Below are 22,559 nucleotides of genomic sequence, written 5' to 3'. Positions count from 1 at the left end.
GTTGCTGATACTTTTCCTTTTCCAGGGGCAAGAACACCAGGACTTTGTCTCATGACCATTGAAATAGCCCTGAGGAAAGAGTAGTCTACCAGCCTAGACCCATTTTGGGCATTAAAGGATAACCCATCAGCTAGAAAAAGGTCATTGCCACTTCATTAGACACATAGCTGTTAGTCATCCTCAAGGTGCAGGTAGATGCTGGCAGTGGTGCAGTATTTCTATCTCACATACTGTTTAACTGGAAGTAGATGCCTGTGACTCCCTCTGTAACCATGTGGTTTGAGTACTTGCTTTGGATGTGGTGTAATGCTCGTTCGCTCTGTTAGCCTGTTGGTTAGAGATTGGCACCTTGATCTCTCAACTCACAAGTCTTCCACTTTCAGTATATATTAACTAGGGCAAAAGACAGTCCTAAATCCCTCTATGGTACAGAAGTTACGGCACTCACTTGGATTGTGGGCAACCCTGGTTTGACTCTCCTCTGTCTTGGTTGAGAGGGGATAGGTGTTTCAATCTCTTAACGGCGTAAGCGTTCCACTTTAACTATATATTAACTGGAGTGAGATAACCTCTCAACTCCTTCTGTGGTGCAGGGGTTAGTGTGCTTGCTTAGATTGTGGGTGACCCTGGTTCAACTCCCCACTGTGTGGGACAGGAGGACCTCTGATGGATGCGAAGAGGCCTCTCACTGGTCTTCTTGCTCTTTTAATTAAAGGGGCTTGGCTGCTGAGCAGTAAAACCTCCTCTCTCTCTTTGTCCACCATGATCAGGATACACGCCTAGGTTGTGGCAGACCCCAGGGCACTCCCCTGCTCTTTTGAGGGGTGTGAACTGGGGGCTGCCACCTCCTGGGGAGAGTCACTGGTGAGCGATCCCTGTCCAAATCCCCTCTCCATCCCAAGAAGACAATGGCCTCTTGAGAAAGAGAGGGGGTTCGGACAAGAATGACCCAACATAAAGGGCAGTCACCTAGGAGACAGGTAAATCCCTGCTGAACAAGCAGCTGGGGGATTCGAACCAAAATCTCCTACAACCCAGGTGAGTATCCTAGCCAGTGGACTAGAGAGCAAGAGTTGCTGTGACCCTCGCCCAGAGCACATTTAACTCAAGTGGAAGAGCTTCAACAGGCAACACCAAGCCCATCCCTATAAGCAGAGGGCACAGCACAGATAGGGACTGGGGCAGACTTGAACCTCTGTCTTCCACAAGCTAAGCCTAAAGCCAACCCACTGGCCTACCAAGGAAACCTGAAGATAGTATTGACCTAAACAGCATTTAATTAAAGTGGAACAACTTCCACCAGCAAGAAAGATGAAGCCCCACAGGGGACGTGCAGCAAGATTACAGCTGACAGCCATCCAAAGTCCGTTTTAATACAGGCCGAGGGGAGTTTTGAACGCCCCTTGGGTAATGAAAGTGCAGCACCTTCACCAGACAAGAGCAAGGGAGCCCATGGAGCAAAATACTGCCTAGCCCAGCAATTGGGCCATTCACTTGCCAGGTAAGAGATCAAGCTTTGAATCCCGTCTCAGGCAGCATAAAGGAGATTTGAGCTTTAGCCTCTCACAAGCTAGGAACACACCCCAACCACTAGACCACCATCCAGGGTTATTTGTTGAGCTTCTGACCCAATGAATATGTAATGAAAGTGGAACAGCAGCAGAAAAATTGGACGCTGCTGCTAGGCCTCAAAGAGACCCCCCCTCTCAACTCAGCAGCTGCATGTTCACTTTGGAGGCAGGAGAGGGCTCTTCAAATCCTTTCTCAGCAAGCTGAGGAAGGAGTTGAACCTGCATCATCCACATGCTGGATAAAGACCCAAGCCACTGGATGAGAGAGGGATTAACAGTAAATTCCTTTCCCAGTTGCTCTTTAATTAAAGGGGCACAGCCTCCATTGCTTTAGCTGTATAACCAGGACACAGACATGGGTTGCTGCAGCAGGTCACTCTTCCCGCACACCCCTTTCGGGGTGGGGGGGTGGCAGAAAGGGTGATTTGAACCAGCAGCTCTCACGGCCCCCAGGAGAAGCCCAAGCACTGGATTAGAGAGGGAGCCTCGTGTTTCACCTCACCTCATCCCGGTGCTATTTAAATAAAGTGGAACAGCTTCAACAGGCACCACTGAGCAGCCCAGGACCCAGTGACTGGAGCACTCCCTGGGGCGGTAGATGAGGCCTCTTCAAATCCCTTCCCAGCAGGCCAGGGGGAAATTAAGCCCATAAGAACGGCCAGGCTGGGGCCAAGCCAATGAGCCTTCCAGCCTAGTTGCAGCTCTTCCCCCAATGGCAGATGCTTCAATGGCAGTGACCAGAAGAGGGCAATGAGCCAGCGAGCTGCGCCCACCCTCTGGCAGCCCTGAGGTCTCAGGACACCTAGAGCACTGGCCCGCGTCCCTGACGCTCTTGGCTAATAGCTTTGGTGGAGCTATTCTCCACAAACTCACTCATTCATTTCGACCCTCCACTTACAGTTTGGCCTTCACCACATCAACTGGCAATGAGCTCCACAGGCCGACCGTGCCTTGTGGGAAGACGTGCGGCCTCTGGTTAGGTTTAATGTTTAGTATTCGTGTCCTTGGGTCACCCCGACTCGTGTGCTACGTGCAGGGGTAACTAACACGTCCTGGCACGTCACACCTTTTATAGAGCTCTGTCACCGCCCCGCTTTGGCATGGCTCGTCCACGCTGAAGTGAGACCAGGGCACCCTCCCACAATCAAAGGCGAGGACCCTAACTGCTAGGCTGAAAGTTACATGATAGGCCTCAGTCGCCTTCCCTCTCTCTCCTCAGCTCTTTTGTGGGGCATTCGCAGGTACTGAACAAGCGCAAAAGAAACGGTTTAGTCACCTGAGGAGTTCCTGGCTGTGGCTGGCAAGAATCGTTTCATACCGGGGAGGGGCAGCCACTGGTTCACTTTCCTTCTCCCTGCCCGATGAGGCGGGATTTCAATAGGGCTCTGCATTGTCGCAAGTGTGAGCCCCAGTAAGGGATAGTCGGAGCTGGGTTGCTCTTTGTAGCAGCTTGAGGCTGGGCCACTTCCATTAAAGAGCAGTTGGGAAAGGGCCCTCATAAATCCCTTTCTAATCCAGTTGGTTGGGTCTCTACCTAGCATGTGGATGATGTAGGTTCAATTCCTTCCTCAGCTTCTTGAGAAAGGACCTGAACAGCTGTCTCCAAGGTGAACATGCAGTTGCTGGGTTAAAAGGGATTCTCACTACAGCCTGGTGGTAGTGGTGCCTCTGATTTTTCTGCTGCAGTTGTTCCGTTTTCATTACATATTCACTGGGTCACAATTCTCCCAAGCAAGCCTATGTGGTGTAGTGGTTTGGGGTTGTGGCTGGTCTGTAGAATGCTGGGGTTTGAATCCTCTTTATGCTGCCTGAGACAGGATTTGAACCTTGATCTCTTACCTGGCAAGTGAACGGCTTAAGTGCTGGGCTAGGCAGTATTCTGTCCCTGGGGCTCCTTTCCTCTTGGCTGTTGAAGCTGCTGCACTTTCATTACATATTCATTGGGCCAAAAAGACACCAAACCCCCCTGTGTGGTCTAGTGGTTGGGGTTGTACCTGGTCTGTGGGAGGCTGGGATTCAAGTCCCCTTTATGCTGCCTGAGACAGGGTTTGAACCTTGATCTCTTACCTGCAAGTAAATGCTCTAAGTGCTGGGCTAGGAGATATTCCACTGGGCTGCTTCCCTCAGTGTTTCCTATTGAAGGGGCGCCAATGTCATTAGGTAATTAAACAGTCACTGGGCCAAATCTGCAGCCTGATTCCTTCTGTGGTCCAGTGGTTTGTATCCCTTTGTTTGGAAGAGGGCCAGGGGGGGTTCAAATCCCCTTTATGCTGGCTGAGATGAGATTTGAAGGGTGATTGCCTACCTCTTAACCGAATGGCCTAAGTGCCTGGCTAGGAGGTAGTGGGCTGTGGGGGTCTCCCTCAGTCCTTTCTGTTGACAGTAGGCCACATTCAGTAAATAGGACATGAACATTGGCCCAGCTATGCTGTGTGATTCCCACTGTAGTCCTGTGGTTTGGGTACTTACCCAGGAAGTGAAGAGGTGCTGGTTCAAATCCCTTCCCTGAGATGGGAGGGGCACCTTGATCTCTTACCGCTCAAGCGTCCCACTTTAACTATATATTAACCGGAGCAAGGGAAGCTCTCAAGTCCCTCTGTGGTGTGGGGGTTAGGGTGCTTGCTTGGATTGTGGGTGACCCTAGTTCAACTCCCTGCTGTGTGGGACAGGAGGGCCTCTGGTGGGCAAGAGGAGACCCTTCCCAGCTGAGCAAGAGGCCTGTCACAGAGCCTCTTGCTCTTTTAATTAAAGGGGCTTTGCTGCTGATCAGTAAAACCCCCTCTCTCTCTTGTCCACCATGATCAGGATACACACCCAGGTTGTGGCAGACCCCAGGGCACTCCCCTGCTCTTTTGAGGGGTGTGAACTGGGGGCTGCCACCTCCTGGGGAGAGTCACTGGTGAGCGATCCCTGTCCAAATCCCCTCTCCGTCCCAAGAAGTCAATGGCCTCTTGAGAAAGAGAGGGGGTTCAGACAAGGATGGCCCACCACAAAGGACGGTCACCTAGGAGGCAGGAAATCCCTGTGCAAATCCCTGCTGAACAGGCAGCTGGGGGATTTGAACCAGGATCTCCTACAACCCAGGTGAGTATCCTAACCACTGGACTAGAGAGTGAGAGTTGCTAGGAGGCTGGCCCAGAGCACATTTAACTAAAGTGGAAGAGCTTCAACAGGCAAGAGGAAGCCCATCCCTCCTCCTGAAAGTGGAGGGCACAGGCACCAGTGCAGACTTGAACCCCCATCTCCCAGAGATTAAACCCATAGCCTAACCACTGGGCTACCAAGGAGACCTGAAAGAGAGGTTGACCTAAACAGCATTTAATTAAAGTGGAACAACTTCCACCGGCAAGAAAGATGAAGCCCCACAGGGGACGTGCAGCAAGATTACAGCTGACAGCCATCCAAAGTCCGTTTTAATACAGGCCGAGGGGAGTTCTGGACTCCCCTTGGGTAATGGAAATGCAGCACCTTCACCAGACAAGAGCAAGGGAGCCCACAGAGCAAAATACTGCCCTAGCCCAGCACTTAGGCCATTCACTTGCCAGGTAAGAGATCAAGATTCAAATCCCATCTCAGGCAGCATGAAGGGGGTTTGAACTTTAGCCTCCCCCAGGCTAGACACATACCCCAACCACTAGACCACCACCCAGGGTTATTTGTTGAGCTTCTGACCCAATGAATATGTAATGAAAGTGGAACAACTGCACCAGAAAAATTGGATGCTGCTGCTAGGCCCCAAAGAGAACCCCTCTCAACTCAGCAGCTCCATGTTCACTTTGGAGGCAGGAGATGGTTTTTCAAGTCCGTTCTCAGCAAGCTGAGGAAGAAGTTGAACCTGCATCATCCACATGCTGGGTAAGGACCCAAACCACTAGACTACAGAGGGATTGATGATAAATGCTTTTCCCAGTTGCTCTTTAATTAAAGGGGCACAGCCTCCATCACTCTAGCTATATAACCAAGACACATACCTCGGCTGCTGCAGCAGGTCGCTCTTCCCGCACACCCCTTTCAGGGGGGTGGCAGAAAGGGTGATTTGAACCAACAGCTCTCATGGCCCCCAGGAGAAGCCCAACCACTGGCTTAGAGAGGGAGCCTCGCATTTCACCTCACCTCACCCCAGTGCTTTTAACTAAAGTGGAACAGCTTCAACAGGCAAGAGTGTTGCTTTGATGCCTCTATTTGATTTAATCAGTTGTGCTTTGCAATCAATTGGAGCTACATCCCGCATGATGAAGCAGTCTTGTCCCAGAGAGTGGAACATATCCTGAAAATATTTCACCGTGGGCTATGCTGTATTAACATCAGTTGCCAGAGCAGGAATCATTGCACAGTAGCCAATACTCAAAAAACAGCAGACAGAAAACACACACACCCAGGTGACCTGAAGGTAAAAGGTTACATATGCCCTTCCTGGATCTCATTTAATGGCAAGGTTACAGGAACCCCTCCTTTGTCATATGTAGATCTCTAGGGGCCCAGGGCATTTCCAATCTCATTTAAAGTATTTGTGGGAGAAATCAACAACTTCATTAGCGCTCTGAAAAGGGTATCCCATGTTCTGCATTCCTCTCTGCAGGGTTCTGAGAAACAGAAAGGCTTTGTGAATCAAAGGCTTAATGGCTGTTCTGGTCCTGCCCAGCTATGTCACAGTGACCTCCGTGGCAGCGAATGAGAACAATCCATTACCCTACCCCATCAGACTGGCAAGAACTGCAGCTGCATTGCAAACCCCTTTTCTAGCCACAGTACATAGTGAAAGGCGCTGGCTGAGGTGCAACTTCAAAGGAAATAAATTTGCAGAAAAACTCAATTCATCTGATAAGGCCAATGGGTGCAGAATGCTCTCCCTCCGCATGGTGCTGGCATGAATTTGCAGCCAGTTACACCCTAATGTGGCAGCTGTACTAGGAGCAAAATACACAAGGGAGCTCTGACAATGGGAGTTTTCTCTCTGCCAAAACTGAACAATGGAGGAGAACATTCCCTTCTCCCCTGCTCCTTTGCAGCTGATGGAGGCCCAGCAGGAAAGCTGGGCAAAGACAGCTCAGGCAGGGGAATAGCACACAGCTCTGTTTAAGCTGTTACAGCTACGAATACAAGGTTTAGCATAGCTGATGAGCATAAAAGGGCCCCCCCCCCTCCACCAGTGTTAAACTGAGGTCAAGGTTAAATATTAGATAAGCCTCATTAAACCTTTCTAACTCATTTTGATTTATTATTCCTTTGTGGTACACATATTTCTGTGTCTGACTATAAAACGATTGCCCCGTCTCACCTTATTTTGAAACAGTACTTGTGAATTACCCGTAATCTCGTCCTGGTCTTATCTTCTGCTCAGTCTTGCTGCCGTTTAGGCTAATTTTCACGTGATCAAGGAAATGTCGCACAGCAATGCACCGTAAGACCCTTTAAAACTGTGTTCCTCAAACAAAGACATTCCACCAGAGAAGTAGATCATCACGGAACAAGCCACCCAAATACCCCAAGGAAACCTGCTTCAATACAGAAATAAAACCCCCTCGGACCACACACCCCTCGTTGTCCCCTACCACTCCACACTGGAACTCCTACAGGGTATCATTACACAATTACAACCCATACTCGATGGGGACCACATCCTGAAAGAAATCTTTTCTGAACCCCATCTCTGGCCTTCAAACAACCCCCAGCTTCTCCGAGCTCATCATCAGATTCAAACTGTCAACAGACCAGGACCCACCAAATCCGAGCGGCACCAGACCCTGCCACAACAATAGATGCAAAACTTGTATACATATCTCAACTGCTATGCTGATCGATACTCCCCACAACTCACCTTTCAACATCCACAGGTCTTACACGTCTGTCACAACATGTGGTGTATCTTATCTGGTGCACTAGATGCCCCAGTAACAACTGTGTGGGTGAAACCAGACAATCACCACACTCTCAAATGAACTCACAAATTAAAATGATAAAATACAAAAACACCCTGTCACCCGCGGGCAAACACTTTTCACAGAACAATCGCTCCATATCTGACCTCTCAGTCATCCTCCAAGGAAACCTGCACGTGCCTGGGAGCTTAAATTCATAACTTTGCTAGATGCTAAGGGCTTGTCTACACTTAAAATGATGCAGCAGCATCACTGCTATGGTGCTTCAGTGAAGACCTACGCCAACAGAAGGGCTTCTCCCGTCAGCACAGGTACTCCACCTCCCCGAGAGGTGAGGGCTAGATTGAGGGGAGAATTCTCCCATCCACCTAGTGCTCTCTGCATCCGGGATTAGTTCAGTTTAACTGCCCCACTCCATGGTGTGGATTTTTCGCACTCCTGAGTGACATAGGTAAATCCACCTAATCGCCTGGTGCAGACCAGGCCTAACTTGGATTTAGCAGAGACACCGGCTTTATGATTTAGTACAATGATCTATAAACCACTGGCCCCCACCCCTTTTTGTTTTTCTTCCTGTGACTGAAGAGGTGTTACCCAGTTGAATGGTCCCTTGAAATATGTGTTAATTCTTTATGCTAAACAACCTGTTCCACCTTGTATTTAGCTGTCACACTCTTCCCAGACCTGAAGAAGAGCTCTGTGTAAGCTCCAAAGCTTGTCTCTCTCACAGACAGAAGCTGGTTCAATAAAAGATATTACGGGTATGTCTACATCTACAATTTTGCAGCGCTGGTTGTTACAGCTGTATTAGTACAGCTGTATAGGGCCAGCGCTGCAGAGTGGCCACACTTACAGCAACCAGCGCTGCAAGTGGTGTTAGATGTGGCCACACTGCAGCGCTGTTGGGCGGCTTCAAGGGGGGTTCGGGGAACGCGAGAGCAAACTGGGGAAGGAGACCAGCTTCCCCGCGGTTTGCTCTCGCGTTCCCCGAACCCCCCTGCAAACCGCAGGGAAGGAGACCTGCTTGCACGGGGGTTCGGGGAACGCAAGAGCAAACCGGGGAAGGAGACCAGCTTCCCCGCGGTTTGCTCTCGCGTTCCCCGAACCCCCCTGCAAACCGCAGGGAAGGAGACCTGCTTGCACGGGGGTTCGGGGAACGCGAGAGCAAACCGCAGGGAAGGAGACCTGCTTGCTCAGGGGTTCGGGGAACGCGAGAGCAAACCGCAGGGAAGGAGACTTGCTTGCACGGGGGGTCGGGGAACGCGAGAGCAAACCGGGGAAGGAGACCAGCTTCCCCGCGGTTTGCTCTCGCGTTCCCCGAACCCCCCTGCAAACCGCAGGGAAGGAGACCTGCTTGCTCGGGGGTTCGGGGAACGCGAGAGCAAACCGGGGAAGGAGACCTGCTTGATTACCACAGAGGCTTCCTCAGGTATGCTGGGATACCTGCTTATTCCATGGAGGTCAAGAAAAGCGCTGGTAAGTGTCTACACTTGATTACCAGCGCTGGATCACCAGCGCTGGATCCTCTACACCCGAGACAAAACGGGAGTACGGCCAGCGCTGCAAACAGGGAGTTGCAGCGCTGGTGATGCCCTGCAGATGTGTACACCTCCTAAGTTGCAGCGCTGTAACCCCCTCACCAGCGCTGCAACTTTGTGATGTAGACAAGCCCTACCTCACCCATCTTGTCTCTCTGTAGATCTATGCAGTGGCATAACCTGCGTCCTTTGTGGGGTGGTGACAGACATAGTCAAAGGCCACAGAACAACAAACAATAGCTGTATGGCCGTGGTTTTCAACCTTTTTGCATTTGCGAACCCCTAAAACATGTCAAATGGAGGTATGGGCCTCTTTGGAAATCTAGTGTCTGTGTATATAGTTGAATTCTGTTCAGTCGGTTTTCAGGCTGAATCTTTTGGGGACTCCTCAGACATAGCTCGCAGACCACAGGTTGAAAACGACTGCTGTATGGTAACTGTTCCCCAGCTGATGCGTCGTGTCTTACTGCTTAGTTTTCACAGTATGCGCTTGATTTCTTGACTTATCCTGCATGTTCCGTGATGCTGCAAAAACCACTCTTGCCGCATTAAAAACCACAACAAACCGCAGTGCCCAAATGCAGCACTGGCTCTGAGTCAGCAACACAGACAGCCTGAAGCAACAGCCCAAAGACATACCACATGCTCCTTTCCTCTACCAGGCCATGTTAACTCTGAAGCCTGAGGATAAAGATGCCAGCTCATTGCAGATCATCACAGCAGGAGCGTCAGGCTACAGTGCCTTCTTCATCAGTGTGGGTGAACGGGGTGGGTGGGGAGAGGTGATGGGGAACTGGTTGTTTAGGCCCCATCCTATTTCAAGTCAGCTCCAACACAATCCACAAGAATCAGCTGCCTCCTCTCTATCCAATTTAATCCTGACACGTGACCTGACCGCGCAACCTGGTTCTAAAGCCAGCAGATCCTTCTTTACAATGGAGACCAGGCAGATGTCCCCATGTTCAGCTGAAACGGAGCATCCGGCCTTATGTTTACGTAGCTCTGCCCATCCCTGTGGCATTCAGCCGCCTTACGGAATTAAAAGATCAGTGAAGTGGCCTATACGGAGGCTGTGACTCCTGGGTGCTCAAAACCCCAACACCCAGCTGCCAAATCCTCCAACTTTCCCCTACCTATAGCGCACGAATGGCCTCCATCGCCATGTATTGAGCCCATCACAACCTTCCACCTCCTCCTAGGCAGCTCTGCACTAGCAAAAAACGGGGGCACCCTGAAAAGGAGCAGACAGCCTACAATTGGATTCGATATTAAAAATAAATAAATTATGTTATCTAATTTGATAAAAATCTTATTTAAAAAGTCATTTACCGGACTCTGCTGCAGAATTCACCAGCAGACTGTTACAGATAGCTGGCCCTCAGGTACCGGTGCGCTTGGTACGGTATAAATGCCAGACAAAAGGCAGCAGGCCTTGATTTCCACAGTCATTAGTGAAGCGTCTCGGCACTGGTCTTACTCCCACTGCTCTCTATACCACCACTGAGTGAGTTGTTCATCACTTGGTGATGTGTAACTGGAGCACTTGCGTTGAGTTCCAGCAACAAGGAAAGGGAGGAGCCCTCTCTATACACATGGGGCCTGACACATCTCTGTGCTGATGCAGGGACACAAGGGCGGTAGTTTGCACCTCCACATTTCAGGGATTGCTGCAGGCTAGTGCAGCCCAGGGTAGCCCTACCTTGTGCCTCTGCTGAAACAGGCCCCATGAGGCTTTGTAAGCGTGCAAAATTGCTGGGGTGCAGGTCCACCCTGACATGTGCCTGCCGTCCGTCTGGTGCATTTTAGCACATGCCTTGCTTTGGCGGCTATTGCGGAGCATAGAAGTCCATTGCATCAGGGATAACTCTGGGGTGAGGTGGGAGCTTGCACCTGCCCTGTCACCTCTTTGTCCCTAGCTGAGGGCAACAATGAATTGGGCCCATGGTCTGTGACACAGCTTGGACCAGAACTCCAGCTCTGCCTCCTCACTTCACCATAGCGTCGCGTGCAGCAGGACTGCAGGCTGGCATTCGCTAGCAAAGCTTTATCAGCAGCACAGTTATACAAACAAACGCATTCTCTGACCTTGTGGTTTATAGCAGCCAGTTTGCATGAAACCCGTAGTCGTCTTATATCAAAGTGTTACTGAGAACCAGCCTACAGCATAGGAGTAGTACGGAGAAAACAGAGACCCCAGCCACAGGGAGGAGCAGGCCTGCAGCACAAAAAGGAGGAAAAGTCATTTCTCAGTCTCCACTTCTTCATCAAAAAATACCCATGGCCATTAAAAACCCACAATCAAATCCCAGAAGGACGGGTACATATTTAACTTGTACATTTCCTCTTGAGAGAGAGCTGCACTGCCTTACTCAACACAGGCAGAAGACTCCAAGGATTTCACATCACCTTGGTGGTTTTGGTTTGCAGAACTGGACTGTTTTGATTAAAAGCAAACAAGAGGTCAGTAAATTCTGAGAACTCCAAATTAAATAAAAAACCTCATTAGCTTGCCACAATAATTGTCTTTAATTACCTAAAAATGACCTTATATTACAAAAAAAACCCACTCTACAAAATCACGGTCTACATGTCATTGATACACCATGGTATACTCCACTGATATACTGCTTCAATTAATTCCTCAGAAGACTGTGATCAGCTGAGTTGAATTTCATTTCTCAAGAGTCGTCTCTTCCCCCTTGTACACAACGATGTTCTGGTCCGTTTCATACACTTTGACTTTATAAAGAGTTCCCACAGGCAGGCGTTTCCGGAGGTTTTCCCAGATGTACACTGCCACATTCTCAGTTGTACTGCAGGGGAAACGGCTGACATTAGATATGAAGCAGTCAAGGCACCTCTCCTACATGCGACAACACACACATATAATGATGGATGATATATAGAGAGGATGGGGAGGTAATCGATCAGCTTAAATTAAGTGACACCTGGAGAATTAATGACATTTGAAATGGCGCCAGAGAAGATACTTGGCACCCATTATGATCCATAAAACAACACAGGCTGGACCCTGGTACCAGTTCTAGTTCTACCCACCTGACAACATCAGCAAAGTAAGCTACGTCTTTATCCAGGTTCTTGTGGTCAAGTGGCTCCAGAATGGCTTCCTGAGGGCAGAGAAGAAGGACATGAACAACAAAACTTGTAGGAACAAAACAATAACAAAATATGTGGAAATGGCAGAGGTGCTTAATGACTTGTTTTGGTTTTCACCAAGAAATGCATCCTAGAATACTCAAGGAGTTGACTGAGGAGATATCTGAGCCACTAGCAATTATCTCTGAAAAGTCATGGAAGATGGGAGAGATTCCAGAAGACTGTAAAAGGGCAAATACAGTGCCAATCTATAAAAAGGGTAATAAGAACAACTCGGGGAATTACAGACCAGTCAGCTTAACTTCAGTACTAGGAAAGATAATGGAGCAAATAATTAAGCAAAATCAATTTGCAAACATCTAGAAGATAATGAGGTGATAGGGAACAGTCATAATGGATTTGTCAAGAACAAATCACGTCAGACCAATCTGACAGCTTTCTTTGACAGGGTAACAAGCCTTGTGGATGGGGGGAAGCTGTAGACATGGTATATCTTGACTTCACTAAAGCTTTTGATACTGTCTCGCATGACCTTCTCATAAACAAACCAGGGACATGCAATCTAGATGGAGTTACTATAAGGTGGATGCATAACCGGAAAACTGGAAAACATAGCTGAAAAACTGTTCTCAGAGAGTAGTTATCAGTGGTTCACAGTCATGCTGAAAGGGCATAACAAGTGGGGTCCCACAGGATCAGTTCTGGGGTCCAGTTCTGTTGAGTATCTTCATCAATGATTTAGATAATAGCATAGAGAGTACACACTGATAAAGTTTGCAGACAATACCAAGCTGGGACGGTCTGCAAGTGCTTTGGAGAATAGGATTAAAATTCCAAATAATCTGGACAAACTGGAGAAATGGTCTGAAGTGAATAGGATGAAATTCAAGAAGGACAAATGAAAAATATACCACACTTAGGAAGGAACAATCAGTTGCACACATACAAAATGGGAAATGACTGCCTAGGAAGGAGTACTGCGGAAAGGGATTGGGGGTCATAGTGGACCACAAGCTAAATATGAGTCAACAGTGTAACACTGTTGCAAAAAAAGCAAACATCATTCTGGGATATATTAGCAGGAGTGTTGTAAGCAAGACATGAAAAGTAATTCTTCCACTGTACTCCGTGCTGATTAGGCCTCATCTAAAGTATTCTGTCCAATTCTGGGAGCCACATTTCAAGAAAGATGTGGACAAATTGGAGAAAGCCCAGAGGAGAGCACAAAAATGATGAAAAGTCTAGAAAACATGAGCTATGAGGGAATATTGAAAAAATCAGGTGTGTTTAGTCTGGAAAAGAGAAGACTGAGAGGGGACATGATAATAGTTTTCAAGTACATAAAAGGTTGTTACAAGGAGGAGGGAGAAAAATTGTTCTTCTTAACCGCTGAGGATAGGACAAGAAGCAATTACCTTAAATTCCAACCAGGGAGGTTTAGGTTGGACATTAGGAAAAGCTTCCTAACTGTCAGGGTGGTTAAGCACTGGAATAAATTGTCTAGGGAGGTTGTGGAATCTCCATCATTGGGGATTTTTAAGAGCAGGTTGGACAAACACCTGTCAGGGATGATCTAGATAATATGTAGTCCTGCCATGAGTGCAGGGGACTGGACTCGATGACCTCTTGAGGTCCCTTCCAGTTCTATGATTCTCTGACACTGGTAGCTACAGCAATAGGGCATGTCAAGGGGGCACAATGAATGGCAGCTTCTAACCATCCTTCTTGGACTTAGGAAGGGCCCTTGTGTGTCTGTCGAGCAATTCCAAACACACACACTGGGAAGTGAAACGTCACTGGGGCCAATGCTGGCCTTTTCCGGAGAGGTCCTAGGTAGCAAGCTTTGGTAGGAAGGTACCAGGGCAGCACTAATGGAGAGAGACAGCAACACTTTGTGCAGCTGGTGAGCAGGGCCGGCGCTTCCATTTAGGTGATCTAGGCGGTCGCCTAGGGCACCAGGATTTGGGGGGGGGAGAATTTTGCCGACCTCGGCGGCAATTTGGCGGCGGAGGGTCCTTCCGCACTCCAGGTCTTCTGCAGCAATTCTGCAGCGGGTCCTTCACTTGCTCTGGGACCCGCTGTTGAAGTGCCCCAAAGACTGGGAGCGCGGAAGGACCCCCCCGCCGCCGCAGAATTGCCGCAGACCGGGAGCACGGAAGGACCACCGCCTAGGGCGCCAAAAACCCTGGTGCCACTCCTGCTCGTGAGAGGAAGTCAAAGACCTTGCACATCACAGGCCAGTGTGGGGGCCAGCTGGGGACTTTACACTGCAACAGGGCACTGCGCTGACACATTTTTATCTTATAAACCACTCCCTAATTCTCCACTCCTAACAATATCTACTACCCATTTCCCCACGCCTTCACTAGCCCATTACGCTATCGCTAATTTCCATGTGAGAGCTCCAGGAGCACAGTGTTATTACCTGCATATATTCTTTCAGATCCGTCAGGTTTATAACCATTCCTGATGTAGGATCAATCTACAGGGCAAAGAGTGAAAGGAGATTAGAAGCACATCTACTAACCCTCACTACCCAGTTCTGTTACCAATCCCACCAAAAGCTTTAGATGGCACAAACCCAGACCACCTGGGAATCCTGACCCATAAGAAAATCTCTCTCTCCGCTGTCAGACACTGTCTGAGCCTCCGCCCTACTTAAGTAACACCATGAACACGCCCTACTGGCTATATATGGAGTATCAACAACTCTGAAGAGATCAGTGACGTTCATAATGTCGACACCAGGAAGATAACTCCCCAGCACACATAGTTACTAAGCAGTGCTTGAGCAGAGCCCATCAGCCACACAGAAGAGCAGCCCACTAGGCAGGAACAAGGATTTAATCGGTTGTTTTACCAACCTGAGACACAACTGCTAGCTAGTGAGGGTCAGGCACAAACCATGAGCACCAGTGGGGCCTAACCACAATGCACAGGTAATCTGGCTTTCTCCTGAATTAACTGCTGTTCTGTAGGCTGATGGCCATTGTTCCCCAGTCTGGGACTGTCTAGCAGGAACCTCTGGCTACCAGAAGCTGGGACTGGATGACTGGGGAAGGACCACTCAAAATTGCCCTGTTCCTTTCATTCCCTCTGAAGCATCTGGCACTGGCCACTGTCAGAGGACAAGACACTGGGTGAGATGGATCATTCATCTGACCCAGTATGGCCGCTCTCATGTTAATTCCCACAACCAACAACCACAGAATTAAGAGCAATTGTTCTGTGGCCCAGATCTCTCTGGAACAAGTTGGCTGAGAGCTAAGTGCAGGACTGTGGCCTCCCACCATTTTGCAGGGGACAGAGTTCAGCCCTGCTTTCACTCAGGACGGATCTGAGAGCGGAAGCTAAAGCTGAGATCCTGTAATGAGCTCTGTGTGGGTGGACCCCTGAAGCCACATGAAGCTCATTGCAAGACTGGGCTGAAATGTGGCCTCTAGTATGTCCTTGGGAAAGACAGCGTGAGAAGGAGAGCTGCCTTCGCTGGACCCATCTCTCACACACAAGTGATTACAGAAAATCTTCCTCTTTATAACTGATGGAACAGAGGGTTTTCAAGGAATGCAGGATTTTTAGGAATTCTACAAAGGTAAACACCTAGAGCGTTGGGTTTTTTTAAAAGATCTGCAGAATTTGCAGATGGAAACCACACTCTGATACCTCCAAGAAGGAAAAAGGAAGGAAATAATGATTGCACTTACCTCTCCATGCACAGTCACTACAACTAGAGGTAGAAAAACACCAAGTCATAAGTGTGATCCAATGTACACAAGAAGAAATCACAATAACAGCAGATCAGAGAGCCCACACAGCATGAATCAGCCTCAGAAGATGGGTAAATGGCATCAGAGGTGTTACTGTTTAAAACAATATCCATTGTATAAAGAACGGTAACTGACACTACAGTAATGGCAGTTCTCCAGATGGACATGAGATTGGATTCTTTAGGTCAGCAGTGTCCACTGGGACTGTGCCTGCAACCTGCACCGGAGGGTATAAAGGGTGGGGACAGGCTCAACCATCCCACAGCCGAGTCCTACCAAAATGGGCATCTGATCCGGAAGCCTCTACTAAGGAATGGAATCTTGAAAATGTGAGGATTGTAGCTGCTCAACAAATGTCAAATACAGAGACACTCGTCAAACAAGCAGCAGAGGCTGCCTGAGTTCTAGTGGAATGAGCTCTAATGTGGCTCGGTGCATCTAACCTGACTATCCCATAGCATGTCCTTATACAGTTGGAGATCCACTTAGATAATCTCTGTGAGAATCTAGCTTGCCCCTTAAATCTGGCTACAGATAGTCAGGCATGTTCTTTAGTGATTTTGTTCCAAGTACAAAGAGAGTGCCCCTACTGTATCAGGTGTGTGAAGTCTGACTTCCTCCAGGGTTGAATCAGGCTTGGGGAAGAAAACAGGCAGATGAAGGGACTGGGTGTTACTCTGAGGCAACCTTGGGCAGAAACTTAAGAGTGACATTGTCCTTATGAATAACTATATAAGAAGGGCCTGAATCTCCCCAACCCTTCAAGCTGCTGCCATGGCAATCTGAAAGGCAGAGGTGATATAGGGAACAGGGAACACTACCAGAGGACCCATCAACTCTGCTAATACTCTAAAGTAATGTCCGCAGAGGGGGAGAGCGCTTGGGGAGAAAACATGCATAAGGCCTATGATAGATATGGCAATTTCCTGCAGTATCCTTGGAAAAACTGTGTTGAATTAAGGTTAAGTATCTTTGGAGTCCATTATATTAAATGGAAATGTTCTGTCTGATTGTGGGCTGGGCTTGTACATAACTCTCCTGGGGGGATCTGATGCGAACCCATGGAAATGTATGAACTTCAAAGGACTATACTGAACAAGAGAGAGCAGACACCATGACTGTCCATCATTAATGGCCTTAATGCTGGTGCCTTGGCTTCCGCTGTAATGCCAGTTCTCTGTGGGGTAGTTGGGCGGTGGGGGTCTAAGCTAACGGAAACATTATATATTTGCCCATTGGGCACATAAAAGAAAAAATTACATTAATCACACTAACTTGACTATCTAATTATTATATGCAAGGCTAAGGAAAATCACCCAGTACACAGAGTAAGCAGACGCTGCGGGGTACTGCCTGACTCTCAAGGGCACTCAGAAGAAACTGAGGAACACCTGGGCCGCTCTGTCCTTTATGCCCTCAGATGGGAGGTGTCAGGGCACCTAGGAGCAGGCATGGCCCTGACAGATACACTGACCAAAAGGATCCAGTCTTGCATGCATGGGGCCCATGCACACTAAGAATGGAATCCATGTGGACAATCTCTTGAAGAAGGTTTGTTCATTTTCGATAACATTTGTTTGCCAAGTGGAAACCGCCATTAAGATTTACTATCATCTTGAGTATAAGCAGATTTGGTTTATTTAGTAACATTTTAAAATAAGATTTACTCTTTATGTAATGGCCTAAAAGGCAGATTTGTGGTTTGCACTGTCTCCTGTTGATCACTCTTACTTCTCTTTGCAGCCTCGGTCATCAAAAAAACAAAGGCTCCAGATTCTGCTCTCAGTTACATAAGTGTTCGCAGTAACATGGCTAAGGGTCGATCCCATCCAAATGTCTCTCTCATACAACCATGTAAATTAATTCTCTCTGGGTCTGGATGAATAAGTATAGCACTCAGGCCAGTCAGCCCCTTACCTTTATAGTTGTGTCCATGTCCGTTTGGATTGTTGCATTTCCCAAAGAGTTTCAGGTTTTCTTCATCACTCAGTGACTTACTGTAAAAGAAATTAAAAATTGCAGTTGAGGGCCAGTTACAAACATATAGGTTTTCATTTCAACTGGGACTGGTTTTTAGCTCCTCCTGACCTCCTTAGTAGGTACAGCAAATAAATATCTCATTCACAGACTGTCTACTCAGATTCTGCACCCACTGCCTGAGTTAGTCCAGACCCTGTGAATGAAAGATTTGCTCTCCACTCACCTTTTAGTTTGTGGTCTCATTGTTCATTGGACCAAGACATTACCCATAGTCTATCCTTGTCTATAACATGCCCTGAAAAGTGGGTGGCGAATCCTTAAACATTTTATGTAATTTGTTTTTTAAAAGTTAATACATTACTGTGTGTACTAGTGATCCAACATAATGTACTCTAGTCACTTTCTCCTTTTTAAACAGATGGATTAGACTGGGGAAGTACAATTACATTTTTTTTTACTCTATTATAATGAACATTCATCCAGGTATTGTGTTTCTCTACTAACTCTGTAAAGCATTACTGGCTAAAGAAATGGCATTGGAGAGTTGAAGGAGCCCAGTTACGAGATTTGGGGTCTATTAGTCTGGATGCTGCTGATCGTTTCATTGTAGCATACTGACTTCTCAGTACAGGACTGTGTACTGTTGCCAAGTATTCACTCCTCCTGTGAAAAGTGTATCAATCAGAGTTTGAAACACCACAAGAGTTCCAGCTGTTCACAAAAGGGACCGGATGCCTGGCAGAACCACCTAGTTTCTGAACACAAACATTATAGGCTGTAGTATCCAGGATCATGGAGATATTTAAGAGATCAGTGGGACCATCGCTAAGTTTACTGTCATCCCTTCTGACTTTCACATTGTACCAACAGCTCTCCCAGAAGATGTGAAACCTAGGGATGAATAGGTGGTGATCGGTGTAGGCCAGGCAGAAGGACACATCTGAAATATGTGATTCACATTTTACGTGAAAACAGAAGACACCACTTACCATCAAGTCCCCTTTGCTTCAGGAAAAGTAGGAGATGAAGCATCTTAGATAATTGCTGGGGAAATAAGTGATTTGACCTTAAGTGTGTAAAGTACAATCTATCAAAGTCCATAGCTGTCCACTGAACAAAGAAGTCAGATTTTTGGTCTCACGGACAGAGCTTGAAAACTGCCTTTGGTGCTGCTGTTCTCATCCACCAGCCATGAAAAACCTCATGCTACTCAGGGTGAAATAGACAAGATTCTGATCAGAATCAGCTTTGCCTGCAGCATAGTCTTGAAACTAACCGGAGTCTTGTCCCAATTTCACTCTGCTTTTGTTTAAAAATGCTCCTGTTTAGTACAGCAGGCTGGAGAAAGAAAGGGGAGTTACTCCTTTTTCTCTCCCCCCACTCTCCACTCCCAGAGCCTCCATCCGCAGGAGAATTTTCTGAGCTCTGACCAACTTCACTGCTGCCATTCCCAAGGTATTGCATGGTACTGAATCTGAACTGACTTGCATCAACTTCACTTTTGTTGGTGGAGGGTTGGTTTGGTGAGCACAAGCGCACACAAAACATTAGCCAGGCAAGTGGTACAGGGGGAGGAGAGAACCAAAAAATGAGGTGAGAGAGCTGCACTCAAGACAGCAAGGGGGAAGGGGAGGCAGGAGAAAGGCCCCAAAAGGGGGCAGAAGAAATGCGCAGGATGATGAGAGGGAGTGAGGGAATCAGATGGATTACAGTATTTTCCTTCCCTTCGCCTATCCTTGTCACCTCTGACAATAATAATGACCAAGCTTTTGGGGGCAGGGACTGGACTGTTTTACTAAGTGGTATGTACCGTACCTAGCACAACAGGGCCACAATCTTTGAGGCCTCTAGGTGCTACTGTTATAAAAATAATAAGAAACAGCCCCAAACACATGGGCTGTTGAAAAGGGAGCGACCCCACCTTCCCAGCAGCTGGGAGAGCGAGGCATAGCGAGCTGCAGGCTGAGGTTCATTTTCTCTGTCTCCCCCTTGTACAGTGTGAGCTCTTAGATACCGGGACCATCTGGACTCTGGATCCAGTACATCGCTGGACACGTTGCCAGACCGGAGAGCAAATGGCTCTCCTGTCCAAATGGGATAGGAACTAAGGAGCCCCAGGTAAGAACCAGGGATAGCTCCCCCCGGATGAATAACCCCTCCCTTCCCAACACACTGGGGATTTCTAACCTGGGAATTGACCTGAGTCCATGGGGAGGGGCAGGGTCTCCTCTCGGCAGATCGCTGGGAGCTTGGCAATGACTGAACCACCCCAAGCGCGATGGGGGCACCTTGGGGTCCCCCACGACCCAGCGCGATGGGGGCACCTTGGGGTCCCCCACGACCCAGCGCGATGGGGGGCACCCTGGGATCTCCCCCGAACAAGAGTGATGGGGGACACCCTGGGATCCCCCCGACCCAGCGCGATGGGGCACCTTGGGATCCCCCAGGACCAAGCGCGATGGGGCACCCTGGGGTGCCCCCCAGACCCAGAGCGACGGGGGTGGGGGCCGGGCCCCCGACCCAGGCCCCTCACCTGTGCAGCCGGTGGCAGGCGCTGAAGCTGAGGCAGCGGGAGACCCGCGCGGTGCGGGCCGGGGTCCCGGCGGGGGGAGGCGGCATCGCAGCAGCGGGGCCGGGGAGCGGGGGACGGAGGGGACCTGCCGGCTCGGCGCCTGCGTGGGGAGGGCGGACGGGCCCTACATCCGGGCATCCCGGGGCACCCTCCTCCCCCCGCCCGCCGCGGGGCCGTTAGTGTCCCTGCGCCGCGGGGAGATGGGACCCCCCCGCCTCTGGCCCCGCCCCCTGCGCCTCGGGGACCCCCCCGCCTCTGGCCCCGCCCCCTGAGCCTCAGGGACCCCCGCTTCTGGCCCCGCCCCCTGCGCCTCGGGGGGACCCCCGCTTCTCGGCCCCGCCCCCTGCTCCTCGAGGACCCCCGCCTTTGGCCCCTGCTCCTCGGGGATCCCTCCTGCCTCCGGCCCCATCCCCTGCTCCTTAGGGACACACACACACACCTCCGGCTCTGCTCCTCGGGGACCCCCCCACACGCCTCAGTGCCTGCTTCCTGCACCTCCCCAGCCTCATCACATCAGACACCTCCTTCACCTCCCTCTCCTGCCCCTAAGTGACCCTGTCCTCAGCCCAGGGACTCCCATCCCGACCCCTGTCTCCTGCCCCTCAGGGACCCCATCCCTCAGTGCTCCCCATCTCCCTTCCCAGTGCCCCAGGGGCATGAGTTCCTGTGACACACCAGGCCTTGAGAGAGACTTGTCACTTTCAAACGTGCATTAAAAGGAGCCCTTACATCCTCTGCCTTCCCCACTCCACTACCCCTTGCCCCTGTCTGGGTGGGTCTTTCCCATCAGTGTCCTGTTTGTAAAGGTTTCTCTCCTCCTTGGTCCTGTGTGTTTAACACAGTTCTATACTGTATTTGCTTTTTGTTTTTTTGTTTGTTTTTGTCTCTGCTGCTGCCTGATTGCATACTTGCAGTTCCACACGAGGTGTGTGCTTGACTGGTCAGTTTGTCACTGGTGTTTGGAACTCTGAGGTTCTACTCAGGGCCGGTGCAAGGATGTTTTGCATCCTAGACGAAACTTCCACCTTCTGCCCCCCCTGCCCTGAAGCGCCCCCCGTGGCAGCCCCCCATCCGCCCTGAGGTGCACTCCCCTGTGGCAGCTACCCCCCTCCGCCCTGAGGCGCCCCCCCGCCCCAGCTCACCCCTGCTCCATGCACAAGCACGAGCACTGTGTCGCTGCTTCACTTCTCTCGCCTCGTGGTGCCTAAGCTGATTGGCGCCGCAAGCCTGGGAGGTGGGAGAAGTGAAGCAGCCATGGCGTGCTCAGGGAGGAGGCAGGGCAGGGGTGAGCTGGGACAGGGAGTTCCCCTGCGTGCCGCCCCCCTCATCCTTACTTGCTGCAGGCGGCCCTCCCCGCACTCCCCTGCCCCAGCTCCCTCCACCTAAATGCTGGCAGCAACTGGGGTGGCCAAAGATCCAGCTGGCGCAGTCGCTGCCGAAGAAAATGGTGCTCCCCAAATCCCGGCGCCCTAAGCAACCACCTAGTTCGCCTAAATGGTTGCACCAGCCCTGGTTCTACGGTATCTTGGTCTCCAGAATCTCACTTAAAAAAAAAAAAAACTCCCCCGCTCTTATGGTTACAAAGAAAAGAGAACAGGAGTTCTTGTGGCACCTTAGAGACTAACATTTTCAAGCCTCGGCAAGAGGGAGCCAAGTGCTATGCATAATTAATTTTGAATCTCTCTCCATTGTGAAAAGTCTCACCAATGGGCTTTGCATAGAAAAATACAAAGGTTCCCCCCAAATGTGCCCCCTGCTGTTGTCACTCATCCCAGAGCTTCCAGGATCATCTCCTCCCCAATTCCACCCCCCTGCTGCTCTGTCTCATCTCCTTCCCCGCCCCCAAGGTGCAAGGTGATGTTGCAACTCAAACTTGATCATGGAAGGAGATAGGACCTGTGGGACACAGAGTATGGTGGCCATTCGAGAAGAGGACCCTTGGATGTACTCAAGCATGGGTTAAAAAAAGACATCCAACATACACCCTTGTCAATTGTTTATTTCATGTTTGCAACATGCCCTAAGTCAGCAGCAACAATAGAAGAACTAACACCATCTGTACCCCTTGGTCTTCTGGGGAGGGACTGGGAAGAACTATTATTTATTATTTGTGTTATGGTAGCATCTCAGAGCCC

At 49.6% G+C, this 22,559-nt stretch overlaps 1 protein-coding gene across 1 annotated transcript; it reads right to left on the bottom strand.

Moving 5' to 3' along the window:
* Nucleotides 1–11,477: 11,477 nt before the first annotated feature.
* PTS (6-pyruvoyltetrahydropterin synthase) lies at nucleotides 11,478–20,517 on the bottom strand. Its single transcript, XM_030538041.1, has 6 exons — nucleotides 20,386–20,517; nucleotides 17,790–17,869; nucleotides 15,810–15,832; nucleotides 14,531–14,587; nucleotides 12,046–12,116; nucleotides 11,478–11,801 (listed from the first exon to the last, which is right to left on the bottom strand). Exons 1-6 carry the CDS (start codon nucleotides 20,469–20,471, stop codon nucleotides 11,660–11,662), a joined length of 459 nt encoding a protein of 152 aa, XP_030393901.1. The 5' UTR covers nucleotides 20,472–20,517; the 3' UTR covers nucleotides 11,478–11,659.
* Between the last annotated feature and the right edge of the window lie 2,042 nt (nucleotides 20,518–22,559).

Source organism: Gopherus evgoodei, chromosome 19 (genome assembly GCF_007399415.2).
Source record: "Gopherus evgoodei ecotype Sinaloan lineage chromosome 19, rGopEvg1_v1.p, whole genome shotgun sequence".
In the NCBI taxonomy this organism is placed as follows: domain Eukaryota; kingdom Metazoa; phylum Chordata; order Testudines; family Testudinidae; genus Gopherus; species Gopherus evgoodei.
Note: the sequence above shows the minus strand (reverse complement) of the source record. Positions and strands in the feature narration are given on the sequence as shown.